Source organism: Brachyistius frenatus, unplaced genomic scaffold (genome assembly GCF_029030835.1).
Source record: "Brachyistius frenatus isolate BFR_SWC_R1_liver_20210118 unplaced genomic scaffold, ASM2903083v1 Contig_551, whole genome shotgun sequence".
NCBI classification, from domain to species: Eukaryota; Metazoa; Chordata; class Actinopteri; family Embiotocidae; genus Brachyistius; species Brachyistius frenatus.
This window is the reverse complement of record NW_027211150.1, coordinates 1,303-15,650: the sequence shown is the minus strand read 5'-3', so window position 1 is coordinate 15,650 and position 14,348 is coordinate 1,303. Positions and strand designations below refer to the sequence as shown.

The following is a 14,348-nucleotide window of genomic DNA, read 5'->3' as shown; positions in this document are numbered from 1 at the left end:
TATTCGTAAATCTAAACCGATTATTTATACAAACTGAAAATGGATGGGAATCAACAACTGTCTAAATATTAATAAAAACACACCACAGCAACATTTTAAAACTGAACTGCAGTCATTTTGTGTGTTTATGTAATTTGTATGACCTGAAATAAAAAATAAAGAAACACAACACTTGTATGGCACTCTTTACCTTCAATTTCTCCAAGTTTTTACATCGTAGGTACAACTTTAAAGAAAATGATTAAAATAACGCAGCTTCTTTGAGATCCAATTGTAACACTGACCAAACATCAAATTGTATTTTCGGTATATCAAACTTTAATTTGAGGGAAAAGTGTCAAATTTCTGTGATATAAAATGCAAAATATACTTATATGGTGCTCTTTAAATGCATCAAAATGTTCACCTATTTTTCAGAGTTTGGGAACGAATACGTAGAGTAAATTTAAAGAGACATTTAAAAAAATTAAAAATAAAATGTAATGAGTGAAATTTATTTATTACAAATACATTTTTCAACTTAACCAGAACCTGAATATGCCATAGTTATCTTGGAGGCTAAAAATGCCCCAAGAAGCCTGTTGGCGTTAGAAAGGGTTGGGATTCTTCTGGTGATACAATACTTTATTTTATTTTAAATACAGATATCATTTTGCCCAACACTTTCAAATATTGTGAAAACAGGGTTCGATACCCAACCGTTCACTGTTGACTCCACCGCACGTCTGAGAGGAAATAAGCTACGACTTGAGATTCCAGTTTGACAAAGTCACCAATGGCGGCTCGTTTCAGGGTCAACGTGCCGACACGGCTGGAATCGGAGGTTTGATACCGGCTGATGTCGGCCGTCCACGCTCGTCACCGGCACCGTGAGGCTTTGGATGAGAGCCTCCAGCAACCGGCAGAAAGGTCCAATTGACTTCTTTAGGACCAAATTGTCCAAAGGTGCTCGTGAGCATTTTAATCGCTGCCGCTGTCGTCATCGGCCTCCTCCTCTTCCTCCTCCTCCTCCTCCTCCTTCTTCTTCTCTGTTTCCTCTACGAGTCCCGAGAAGAAGTCGTTGTCTCCGTGAGCCTTCTTGGTCAGAGACTTCATCCGACCGTCCTTCTTCTTCCTCTTGCGGTATTCGTTGACGGTCGTGTGGGGTAAGCCGGAGATGTCCCAGAACTTGATGAGCTGGTCGTGGGCACAGCTGACGAGGAAGCGAGAGTCCCGGGACCTGACGAGCTCCTCGATGGGTTCGCCGACGTGCTGCCCGATGCAGCCGATGACCCGGTTGGGAAGAAGGTTGACGGCTCTTTTGGAGGACGGAACAGAACAGGTTACCGACTCGCCATGAATAACAATCGCTTTGATGCTGATTATTGGTGCGCTGGCGACGGTCGGACGATGTTTTAGTAAAACAATGAGAACCACGAACGAACGAAGAGGTTTGAATGTCGCAAATTTAACAATCTCGACAAAACCGACACGCAAATGTTTGCATGTCTGAAAAAGTGATAAACTGGCCGACACTCCGGTCGAACTTCGTCATAACGACCGTCCGAGGACACAACTCACCGGATGTACCCGTCCATGCCAGCGGTGCACATGATGCTGTCGGTGACGGGGACGATGCAGTCCACCGACTCCGCCTTGATGGCGAAGCGGTCGCTGGTGGCGCCGAAGCCGTTCCAGTTGAATATATAGACGGTTCCTTCGCTGGAGCCGCAAACCACCTTCTTGCCGCGCTTCATCAGCGCCACCGAAGTCAGATCGCCGCTCTGGTACTCCGACAGCAGCTCGAACCGCCGTCTCTTGATGTTGAAGACGCCCATGGTGCCGTCACCACTGGAAAAAATACGAGTTACATAAAATATTAAACTTTTAATGAACAATCGTGATCAAGAACTTCTCAAAATGATCATCAGTCAATTTATGGAAATGAAAACTGGACGCTTGAAGAAAACTGTCAGCAAAACCTAAACGGGCCAATTTTAAAGGAATCCAGAATTTCTCACGATTTCAGAGAACTCAGGAAGTGAAGCTGAAAGCAACAAGGGAACATTTGGGCACCTTGTTTTCAGGGCGAGACAAATGGCAGGTAGGTAGGTATATACTTTATTAATCCCCGAGGGGAAATTTTTTCGCCACAGCAGCATACATACAGGAGCAATAATAGAAACAATAGAATAAAATAATCAGTCGTTTGCAGAAAAGCTCTGACATTAATTAATAATCTTCTATTTTCGAGGTAACGTGCAGGATTCAAACTCCACAAACTAATTTGTGGGATTGTTTTTTGAGACTTTTATCTTTTTGGTGATTAAAAGATAAAGATTTTGTTCTAGAAGAATCAGTGAGATGATGAATATGATGTGTTGTATGTCCGCTTCTTTATTAAAAAACAAAACAACAAACTTGACTTAACAAACTGGTGAAGAAGGCCGGCTCCATCATCGGCTGCAAACTGGACAGCCTGGAAAAGGTGGTGGAGAGGAGGACGCTGAACAAACTATTATCCATATTGGATAATCCTGACCACCCTCTCCACCTGCTGCAGGGACAGAGGAGGACGTTCTCCAAAAGACTCCTCCAGCTCCGCTGTCACAAGGACAGATACAAGAGATCATTCCAGATACAGGAGATCATTCCTGATACAAGAGATCATTCCAGATAGAGGAGATCATTCCTGATCCAGGAGATCATTCCAGATAGAGGAGATCATTCCTGATCCAGGAGATCATTCCTGATACAAGAGATCATTCCAGATACAGGAGATCATTCCTGATCCAGGAGATCATTCCAGATACAGGAGATCATTCCAGATCCAGGAGATCATTCCAGATACAGGAGATCGTTCCAGATACAGGAGATCGTTCCTGATACATGAGATCGTTCCAGATACAGGAGATCATTCCAGATACAGGAGATCATTCCTGATCCAGGAGATCATTCCAGATACAGGAGATCATTCCTGATCCAGGAGATCATTCCTGATACAAGAGATCATTCCAGATACAGGAGATCATTCCTGATACAAGAGATCATTCCAGATACAGGAGATCATTCCTGATCCAGGAGATCATTCCAGATACAGGAGATCGTTCCAGATACAGGAGATCGTTCCAGATACAGGAGATCATTCCTGATACATGAGATCATTCCTGATACAGGAGATCATTCCTGATCCAGGAGATCATTCCTGATACAAGAGATCATTCCTGATCCAGGAGATCATTCCAGATACAAGAGATCATTCCAGATACAGGAGATCATTCCTGATACAGGAGATCATTCCAGATAGAGGAGATCATTCCTGATCCAGGAGATCATTCCAGATACAGGAGATCATTCCTGATCCAGGAGATCGTTCCAGATACAGGAGATCGTTCCAGATACAGGAGATCATTCCTGATACATGAGATCATTCCAGATCCAGGAGATCGTTCCAGATAGAGGAGATCATTCCTGATCCAGGAGATCGTTCCAGATACAGGAGATCGTTCCTGATACAGGAGATCGTTCCAGATACAGGAGATCGTTCCTGATACAGAAGATCGTTCCTGATACAGGAGATCGTTCCAGATACAGGAGATCGTTCCAGATACAGGAGATCGTTCCTGATACAGGAGATCGTTCCAGATACAGGAGATCGTTCCAGATACAGGAGATCGTTCCTGATAGAGGAGATCGTTCCTGATACAGGAGATCATTCCAGATACAGGAGATCGTTCCAGATACAGGAGATCGTTCCAGATACAGGAGATCATTCCTGATACATGAGATCATTCCAGATACAGGAGATCATTCCTGATACAGGAGATCATTCCTGATCCAGGAGATCATTCCAGATACAAGAGATCATTCCAGATACAGGAGATCATTCCTGATACAGGAGATCATTCCAGATAGAGGAGATCATTCCTGATCCAGGAGATCATTCCAGATACAGGAGATCATTCCTGATCCAGGAGATCGTTCCAGATACAGGAGATCGTTCCAGATACAGGAGATCATTCCTGATACATGAGATCATTCCAGATACAGGAGATCGTTCCAGATACAGGAGATCGTTCCTGATCCAGGAGATCGTTCCAGATACAGGAGATCGTTCCTGATACAGGAGATCGTTCCAGATACAGGAGATCGTTCCTGATACAGGAGATCGTTCCAGATACAGGAGATCGTTCCAGATACAGGAGATCGTTCCTGATACAGGAGATCGTTCCAGATACAGGAGATCGTTCCAGATACAGGAGATCGTTCCTGATAGAGGAGATCGTTCCTGATACAGGAGATCATTCTAGATACAGGAGATCATTCCTGATCCAGGAGATCATTCCAGATACAGGAGATCATTCCTGATCCAGGAGATCATTCTAGATACAGGAGATCATTCCAGATACAGGAGATCATTCCAGATACAGGAGATCATTCCTGATACAGGAGATCATTCCAGATACAGATCATTCCTGATCCAGGAGATCATTCTAGATACAGGAGATCATTCCTGATCCAGGAGATCATTCTAGATACAGGAGATCATTCCTGATATAGGAGATCATTCTAGATACAGGAGATCATTCCAGATACAGGAGATCATTCCTGATCCAGGAGATCATTCTAGATAGAGGAGATCATTCCAGATACAGGAGATCATTCCTGATCCAGGAGATCATTCTAGATACAGGAGATCATTCCTGATACAGGAGATCATTCCTGATCCAGGAGATCATTCTAGATAGAGGAGATCATTCCAGATACAGGAGATCATTCCTGATCCAGGAGATCATTCCAGATACAGGAGATCGTTCCTGATAGAGGAGATCGTTCCTGATACAGGAGATCATTCTAGATACAGGAGATCATTCCTGATCCAGGAGATCATTCCAGATACAGGAGATCATTCCTGATCCAGGAGATCATTCTAGATACAGGAGATCATTCCAGATACAGGAGATCATTCCAGATACAGGAGATCATTCCTGATACAGGAGATCATTCCAGATACAGATCATTCCTGATCCAGGAGATCATTCTAGATACAGGAGATCATTCCTGATCCAGGAGATCATTCTAGATACAGGAGATCATTCCTGATATAGGAGATCATTCTAGATACAGGAGATCATTCCAGATACAGGAGATCATTCCTGATCCAGGAGATCATTCTAGATAGAGGAGATCATTCCAGATACAGGAGATCATTCCTGATCCAGGAGATCATTCTAGATACAGGAGATCATTCCTGATACAGGAGATCATTCCTGATCCAGGAGATCATTCTAGATAGAGGAGATCATTCCAGATACAGGAGATCATTCCTGATCCAGGAGATCATTCTAGATACAGGAGATCATTCCAGATACAGGAGATCATTCCTGATACAGGAGATCATTCCTGCCGACCGCAATAAGACTGTACAATAACTCACCTCTGGCAAAATCCATCACACAACAATAACACTGTTGTCTGTGTTTCTTGGTTTGTTTGTATATAATATATATAGATATATAGTGTACTGTATATACTGTGTATACTGTGCATTTTATATTTATATTTTTTACTGCTATTTTATTTTATTGCTTTTCTATTGTTATATTATTCTATTCTATTCTATTATTATTTTATTCTATTGTTTCTATTATTGTCTTATTGCTTCTGTATGCTGCTGTAGGGAAAAAAATTTCCCCTCGGGGATTAATAAAGTATATACCTACCTACCTACAAAACTGTAAAAGACAATAAAGAGGGTCCTACGTTACTAATACTGACTAATACCTGGCCGTGAGCAGGATCCTCTTGGCGTTGTCCACAGTGATGTCACTGATGTAGTCCTCGTGGTGTTTCAGATCCATGATGGCCGTCCCCTTCCTCATGTCCCACACCTTCAGAGGTCAACAAACAGCAACATGGTCAGCCTGCTTTGGAAAACGTAAACCCCTGAAAGCATCTTTAAGTCAGGGCTATAAAAGACCCCCCAGGAACCAGCAGCGTGAGGGCCGAGCACTGGCTTAGTGGTATTGATGACATCATCAGTTTCCATTTTGACCAACCGTTGGCTTGTGAACTGTCGCTATGAAGCCTCGATTCTGTGGCCTTCACCATCTTGTTAGTTCGGAGCGGTTTGGAGCAGGAAGTGACCATATTTGGACGAGCTGGGGGAGGAGCCAGCTGTGGATCTGACCGATCTGATCGGAAACCTGACGATACTACGTCCCGCCCACCGATAGCTGTAACCTGACTGCACCACAGACCTGTCAATCAAACAGACACGCCCCCAAAAACAGGTCTTCTTGAATCTTCTTTTCTAATGAATGAGGGATTATTTTCAGATGGACCTCCAGAAAACTAAGAAGAAGGAGTGACTTTAGCTAACAACACCGAGATAACTGATGGACACATTTTATTCACTTTGGATTTGATGAGAGAAGTTGAATGGGAGTCTATGGAGCCGGAGGCTTTTTGGAGCCGACCTCTAGTGGCACTCGCTGGTATTGCAGCTTCACGTCCACAGATTTCAGACCCGGAAACTACGTCCACTTTTTTCAGTTTTACCTTCAGTCTGATTTTGAGTGACTGGAAGGCTGACCGGCACCACTTACAGGCCGGCGCCACTTACAGTCCGGCGCCACTTACAAACTGGCGCCACTTACAGGCCGGCGCCACTTACAAACCGGCGCCACTTACAAACCGGCGCCACTTACAGGCCGGCGCCACTTACAGGCCGGCGCCACTTACAGGCCGGCGCCACTTACAGGCCGGCGCCACTTACAAACTGGCGCCACTTACAGGCAGGCGCCACTTACAGGCCGGCGCCACTTACAGACCGGCGCCACTTACAGACCGGCGCCACTTACAGACCGGCGCCACTTACAGACCGGATGGACCGTCGCCCTTTTTTAGGGCGTTGATCATCTTAAACCTCAAAATCTTCAAACCCCTTAAAGACCAGTTTGGCCGTTACATCTCCATGTGGATGTTGATGGTGGAGCCCGGGTGGAGCCCGGGTGGAGCCCGGGTGGAGGATCTGAGCACCAGCTGAGACCAACCGACTGGAAGGACAGATGTTCTGCGTACGGACTAGTTTAAACCATTTATCAAAGGCCAGCTGTGGAGCTGACCCACCAGAACCCCAACATGGACCGGTACAACACCAGCCTGGTTCCAGAGAACATGTCCAGACCTTCAGGGTGCCCCCGTCGTCCCCGGTGGCCAGGATGTTCTCGTCCACCAGCAGCAGACTGTTGATGGGGGCCCCGTGCGCCCCGCGGATCCGCGTGACCAGTTGTCCCCGCTCCACGTCCAGCAGGTGGACGGCCTTGTCCCGGGACACGCTGTAGAGCTTCAGCCCGTCCTCGGAGAAGCGCACCTGGCGGCAGGACTTCAGGTGGTGTCCGGACGACCACAGCTCCCGGTTCTCCCCCTCCGTGCACGAGTAGGAGAAGGCGTACACGTCCCCGTCCACGTCCCCGCACACCAGGACGTCTCGGCTCGGGTGCAGAGCCACCGTGTTGGCGATCGCCTCCAGCCGGATGTCCTCCGGGGTGTCTCGGATCTTCGGCACGGGCGGCTCGTCTTCGTCTTCATCCTCGTCCGGGTCCGGGTCTGGTTCCGGGTCCGGTTCCGGACCTGCCGCTTCAGAGGGCAGGTCTCTGGTGGTTTCAGCTGCTGTTGAGTCCAGTTCTGGATGATGTGTCTCCTCAACGTGCGCAGCGGACGCTGCCATGTTGTTTGCTTTGCTTCTTCTTCGACGCTGAATTCAGGTGCATCGATACGTCACTGCCCTCTACCGGATGTTCGGGAACACTCCTACTAAAATACACGGTTCAGCTCCTACTCAGGTATTAGCAGCAAAATACACTTAAAGACCCGAAGCTTCAGTTTATTTCATGCTTCGTGGATTTATTTGAGTTAAACAACTGTAAAGACATGCAAAACCACCACCCACAGATTCAAAATGAGCTGACAGAGATGCAAAACGACAACCAATCACGGTCCAGCTTGAAGCACAGGTGTTTTATTATGAAGGCACGTGGAGCCTGCATCCAGGGCCCAATCTCATCTTTCAAATGTCCTGTAATGCGTGTTTAATTACACATTTATAAAACCCGTGGAGCCGTTATGAATGGCCACCACAAAAACCCTGATTAAACTGAAACAGAAGGAAATAGAAAAAATATTCTCAAATACAATAGCCTTGAATAAAAACTGTAAATTAAACAATTAATTTGAATCATCCTCCAAATTTAATTTGATGTAATTTAAATACAAATATTTTTAAATTAAATGTTTACGTTACACTGACATCAATGTTATTTCTTCCTATCCAACACGTTTTATTTAAATCGTGTTTAAATAACATTGTAAACAACCAACTACAAATAATTAATGACGTAACCGTTTGGGACCCCCCCCCCCCCCCACAGACCATCGAGAGTTGATGCGGAAATGACGTATGGACGGTAAACATGGCGTCAGATTCAAAGGGCTCCGGGATTAAAGTTTCAGTAAGTGTCTGTCACAGCTCACAAACAAGCTTTTTATTAGTTTTCTTGTTTTCTTGTGATTAATGGAGGTGTCGCAGACCGTCTCGGGCTGGTTAACGGGGGTTCGGAGCAAACAGAGGTGTAAACGTTGGCCCTGAACCACGGCCTGGGTCTTTGTTCGCGTTGAAGCCGTGTAAACACGACTCTGTTCGCAAAATGTAAGAATTTGGTACTGGCTTGTCTAATTGCAAAATGTTGATACGGCAGCAAACCGTTAACATTTTCAATGAATTGTGACGGTCTTGTGATAAATTCGGCACATAAATGTTCCGCCGTGAAGCACTTTAAAGAGCTTTAAATCCCAGATGAAACCTGTTGCCGCCTCGTAACGCTCCGCACCGCTCTGCGCTGTCGACGGGGAAGATGGTGTTGAAAAGGAGAAATCGTTTGGAAACCAAGTGTTTTTGGTGAATGTGGCTTTTACCGAATTCATCCATTGATGTGATTGATCCATAAATCACCTTGCGTCTTATGGTAAAAGGTATAAACCGGTTTATAGAAGGGTAATTATTAACTCGGTATATTTGTGAATGGATACCGCTCTTTCGCTTTATGCGCGCGGTTGGGTGCGTCTGTTGGCATGGCAACAGCACCAGCAGCCGGGTGACCAGCCTCCCCTGGTACCCAGCCTCCCCTGGTACCCAGCCTCCCCTGGTACCCCCTGTGATGATGTGCGTTTGGATGCATTTCCAGGCTCATTAGACTCGGAGATATGCAGAAAGAACCAGCGGAGCGGATGGGACAGCCTGGCCGGGAAAGGCGCGTGGTGAGCGGGCAGAGCAGAGCAGAGCCGCGGGGGACCGAACCGAGAGCCTCGGTCAGCTGTGCTCGGAGCTCCGAGGAGGAGATGGAAAGGTGGGAACTAAGAACAATCCCGGCACACAGTAACTGCACAAGTATTGATACTATACAAAAAATAATACTGCAGTACATGTAACAGTCCTGCATTAAAAATCCTATTGCTGCAAAACTACTTCAGCAGATTCAGAAAAATGTACACAAACAATTATAAAAATAGATGAGTTAAAAAGTCAGAATTCAGAATAATTTAGGATTCATCATTAAATAAGATTATTATTTAAGATACAATCACAAAGTTACATGCTAAATATTGTGCACTAGTAAAGGTCTGGTGATGTTTGAGTAAAGCAATGAAAAACACAAACGACAAGTCAGATTTAAATTTCCTAAATTCAGCCTGTAATGTTTGTATTTACAAATCAACAAATTAAGAGTTCAACAAATGTTACGTCGTTATGTTTATACTCAGATACTAGCCAAAATTAGGATTTGAAAGTCAAAATTCCATTAAAACTAAAAATATTGAACTAAGATATGAAAAAAGGTCAACGTTATGAGCTAAAAATGAAGGCAAATGTGAGATAAGGTAACATTTTGGGAGAACATTTTAAATCATGGGAAGATTTAAAATGTGTTATTAAAAGTCAGAATTTTGACAAAGTTCACACTTTGAGAAAATAAATTAAAAATTCTAACACGAAGCTAAAGGAAAACTATTGAGATAAAAAAAAATCACAATGATATCATAAAGCCAAAGTTATTATATAAAAAAGTCCATATTATGAAATACAGTCAAACTTTAGTCATAAAAAAAAAAAAAAATCTAAAATGTGATTAAAAAATGAATCAGATTAACAAGATAAAAAAAGTAAAAATCATGTGCTCACAGGTCAAAACTGAGATTTAGCTGAGTTTAATAATATTAATTAGTATAATAAAATAATTATAATATAGTTTTCTGTTTTTACATCAGGTTGAAGGAGCTCATCGCTATCAGGCAACAAAAAGAGAAGCAGGCAGAAGACGGAGGAAGAAGAGCAGAGAGGGAAGGGGAGGAAGAGGAGCGAGGGAGGGACAGAAGCCGAGGAGATGGAGGGAAAGGAAGGAGGGCGGCGTCAGAAGGAGGCGGAGGCAGCGAGGAGTCGAGGAGGCTGAGGTGGAGGATCAATGAGCTGGAGAAGGAAAAACTGCAGCTGACGTCCGGCCACAACCAAGAGGTGAGAAGTTGAAAAAAATGTCAGAATTATGAGATAAAAATTCTAAAGTCTGACTTAAGTCAGAATTATAATAGAAAATAATATTTGAACTGTGTGTTTCAATGTATGTGTGTGTGTGTGTGTGTGTGTGTGTGTGTGTGTGTGTGTGTGTGTGTGTGTGTGTGTGTGTGTGTGTGTGTGTGTGTGTGTGTGTGTGTGTGTGTGTGTGTGTGTGTGTGTGTGTGTGTGTGTGTGTGTGTGTGTGTGTGTGTGTGTGTGTGTGTGTCTGTGTGTGTGTCTGTCTGTGTGTGTCTGTGTGTGTGTGTGTCTGTGTGTGTGTGTCTGTGTGTGTGTCTGTCTGTGTCTGTGTGTGTGTGTGTGTGTGTGTGTGTGTGTGTGTGTGTGTGTGTCTGTGTGTGTGTGTCTGTGTCTGTGTGTGTCTGTCTGTGTGTGTCTGTGTCTGTGTGTGTGTGTGTGTGTGTGTGTGTGTGTGTGTGTCTGTGTGTGTCTGTGTCTGTGTGTGTGTCTGTGTCTGTGTGTGTCTGTGTATGTGTCTGTCTGTGTCTGTGTGTGTCTGTGTCTGTGTGTGTGTCTGTCTGTGTCTGTGTGTGTCTGTGTGTGTGTGTGTGTGTGTCTGTGTCTGTGTGTGTGTGTCTGTGTGTGTGTGTCTGTGTGTGTGTGTGTGTGTGTGTGTGTGTGTCTGTGTGTGTGTCTGTGTCTGTGTGTGTGTGTGTGTGTGTGTGTGTGTGTGTGTGTCTGTGTGTGTGTGTCTGTGTCCAGCTGTGCAGGCTGCAGGCCGAGTTGGCTCGGCTTCGGTCCTTGGTGGAACGCAGTGAGGCTCAGAGGGCGGAGCTTCAACGTCAACTGACCGAGAGCCACCGAGATGCCCAACAAGCCAAACGCTCCCTCACAGGTACACGAATCAAACACACCCGAGGGAACCAAATCGGCCGTAACACCTTCCTGTAACACTCACTTCTTGTAACACTCACTTCCTGTATCACTCACTTCCTGTAACACTCACTTCCTGTAACACTCACTTCCTGTAACCCTCACTTCTTGTATCACACACTTCCTGTATCACTCACTTCCTGTATCACTCACTTCCTGTAACACTCACTTCCTGTAACCCTCACTTCTTGTATCACACACTTCCTGTATCACTCACTTCCTGTAACACTCACTTCCTGTAACACTCACTTCTTGTAACACTCACTTCCTGTATCACTTACTTCCTGTAACACTCACTTCCTGTAACACTCACTTCCTGTAACCCTCACTTCTTGTATCACTCACTTCCTGTAACACTCACTTCCTGTAACACTCACTTCCTGTAACCCTCACTTCTTGTAACACTCACTTCCTGTAACACTCACTTCCTGTATCACTCACTTCCTGTAACACTCACTTCCTGTAACCCTCACTTCTTGTATCACACACTTCCTGTATCACACACTTCCTGTATCACTCACTTCCTGTATTGAATGTTGTTGTTGTTGTTCCGATCTTTGCACTCATGAATCAACTGTATTGATCCTGATCGTTGTCAGTCATGAAATATAGTCAGTAAAGTAAGTCATCACATGTTGTCAGATTAATTCTTATCAGTGGTTCCTTCTGGAAATAATTCATCCTTCATTTCATCCAACATACTTAAAAAGTCAAAGTCTAATACTCAAAGTTTTAATTAATTTGTTTTTTATTTATGTGGTAAAATCACAGGAATTAACAAAAATCCAAAAAAACACCGTCTAAATTTCAGTTTTGGGCCTTAAAGTGATAAAAAGTGACAAATCTTTCCAGAACAGATGGTCTGTGACTGAACTATAGAATCAGAGAACACGTCTGCCTTCAAAATAAGAGCTTTAGACCGAAATATAGAAACAGAGAACACATCTGCCTTCAAAATAAGAGCTTTAGACTGAAATATAGAAACAGAGAACACATCTGCGTTCAAAATAAGAGCTTTAGACTGAAATATAGAAACAGAGAACACATCTGCCTTCAAAATAAGAGCTTTAGACTGAAATATAGAAACAGAGAACACATCTGCCTTCAAAATAAGAGTTTCAGACTGAAAAATAGAAACAAAGAACACATCTGCCTTCAAAATAAGAGCTTTACATGCTTTTAAATCACATTCATTCAACACTAAAACAAAATTCAGTCTCTTCCAACTGGAAGTGGAGAAAACTCATTGAACATGTTCCTTGTTCCATCAGAAGACCACATTACCCACAAACCCCGTCACTTCCTGTTGTTGCGGTTAGCGAGCAGCAGTTTGTTTTGATGGTGCGAGGAGAGAGGGGGCGGAGCCTAATGATTGGAAATGAACACTTATTTTTGGTAAGAAAGACAGTTTTATTTTGAAAGGAGACTATGATGCCATACTTTCAGCAGAATTCACCATGTTTTGAAGGAAAATTTGCAGGAATTTTGCTTGAAGTGTTGTTTATTCCTGGAGGGATTGACTGTTAAATATTAGATCTGTCATGTCCATAATTTGGTAATTGATCATAAAATTGATTTATCTTGTCTCACAGAAAAGCTTGCTTAGTAAAACATCCAACGCATTCAATACTTACATAAAATCCAGAACCTCAGGGTCCATCTGACGCCCTACGTCACCATGACAACCACATAATTCATGACAAAACCAAGAGTTTGTCCGGCTCAGGGTCCAGACAGCGATGAAATCTGTCACCCCCTGAGTTCTCACTTCGATTGGACAAATAGTGTCCTCCCCGTGAACCCTGACTCGGCTTTAACGTGGCGGGTCCAGGAAGCTCCTCTAACAGTGCCTGTGTTTGTGTGTCAGAGCGGGAGGCAGAGCTCCAGCAGAAGGTGGAGGAGCTGCAGAAAGCTCTGGACGTGACGCGGCAGGCCCGGGAGGAGGACCAACATGTTTCGCAGCAGGAGGTGGAGGAGCGCGACGCACTGATTCAGAGCTTCGGCTCCGAGAACCGGCGGCTGCACCAACTGCTGCAGGTCTGACACCACGAACGCAACACCGACGCTCAGACTGAACACCAGGTTTAGAGCTGGAAATCAACTTTCTGTTCTCATGACTCAGCAGACTGAAGCTGGTTTGGAGTCCTTCGATAATGTTCACTTCACTTACAGCTGAAGTTCCAGATGCTATTTTTTTTTTTATCGTTGATGATAAACGATCTGATTTCTAACCTTGACCTGAGATGCTCTGACTTCTAGGAGCAGGAGGAGGCTCTGGAGGAGTCGGCGAGGAGGCTGGCCGAGGTGCAGAAGGAGAGGCAGAAGGAGGCCGAGGCGGGCAGACGACGAGCCGACGAGCTGACGTACCTGACGGAAAGGGAGGAGAGGAGCCACCGGGAGAGGGAGGTGAGGAGGAGGAGGAGGTGAGGAGGTGAGGAGGAGGAGGAGGAGGAGGAGGAGGAGGATGACAGGTCTGTGTCTTGTCTCTTCAGCTGTCGGAGCAGACGATGAAGTCTCTGGAGTCGAGTATCGAGGCGGAGCGAGCCGCTCACCTGGAGTCCAAGTTCAACGCCGAGATCATCCAGGTAACACACACACACACACACACACACACACACACACACACACACACACACACACACACACACACACACACACACACACACACACACACACACACACACACACACACACACACACACACACACACACACACACACACACACACACACACACACACACACACACACACACACACACACACACACACACACACACACACACACACACACACACACACACACACACACACACACACACACACACACACACACACACACACACACACACACACACACACACACACACA

General features: G+C 44.9%; 2 protein-coding genes across 2 annotated transcripts; one reads left to right on the top strand and one right to left on the bottom strand.

Annotated features, from left to right (window-relative positions):
* Positions 1–2: 2 nt before the first annotated feature.
* Positions 3–7,732, bottom strand: wdr55 (WD repeat domain 55). Its single transcript, XM_069688257.1, has 4 exons — positions 7,169–7,732; positions 5,764–5,870; positions 1,561–1,830; positions 3–1,297 (listed from the first exon to the last, which is right to left on the bottom strand). The coding sequence occupies exons 1-4, from the start codon at positions 7,709–7,711 to the stop codon at positions 961–963; spliced, it is 1,257 nt and encodes a 418-aa protein (XP_069544358.1). The 5' UTR covers positions 7,712–7,732; the 3' UTR covers positions 3–960.
* Positions 7,733–8,433: 701 nt separating this feature from the next.
* Positions 8,434–14,064, top strand: LOC138614696 (coiled-coil domain containing 171; the record flags this gene model as incomplete). Its single annotated transcript, XM_069688260.1, has 7 exons — positions 8,434–8,492; positions 9,225–9,386; positions 10,306–10,549; positions 11,309–11,441; positions 13,347–13,516; positions 13,739–13,885; positions 13,972–14,064. Coding segments are annotated over exons 2-7 (930 nt in total), but the record flags the coding sequence as incomplete, so codon positions are not given.
* Positions 14,065–14,348: the final 284 nt, after the last annotated feature.

Bases quoted from the DNA above. Each gene is read 5' to 3' on its own strand.
- wdr55 (XM_069688257.1), bottom strand. From the start codon at position 7,711: ATGGCAGCGTCCGCTGCGCACGTTGAGGAGACACATCATCCAGAACTG. The intron at 5,871-7,168 runs GTCTGGACATGT...TGACCTCTGAAG, and splicing joins ACGACGGGGGCACCCTGAAG to GTGTGGGACATGAGGAAGGG. The intron at 1,831-5,763 runs GTATTAGTCAGT...TATTTTTTCCAG, and splicing joins AGGATCCTGCTCACGGCCAG to TGGTGACGGCACCATGGGCG.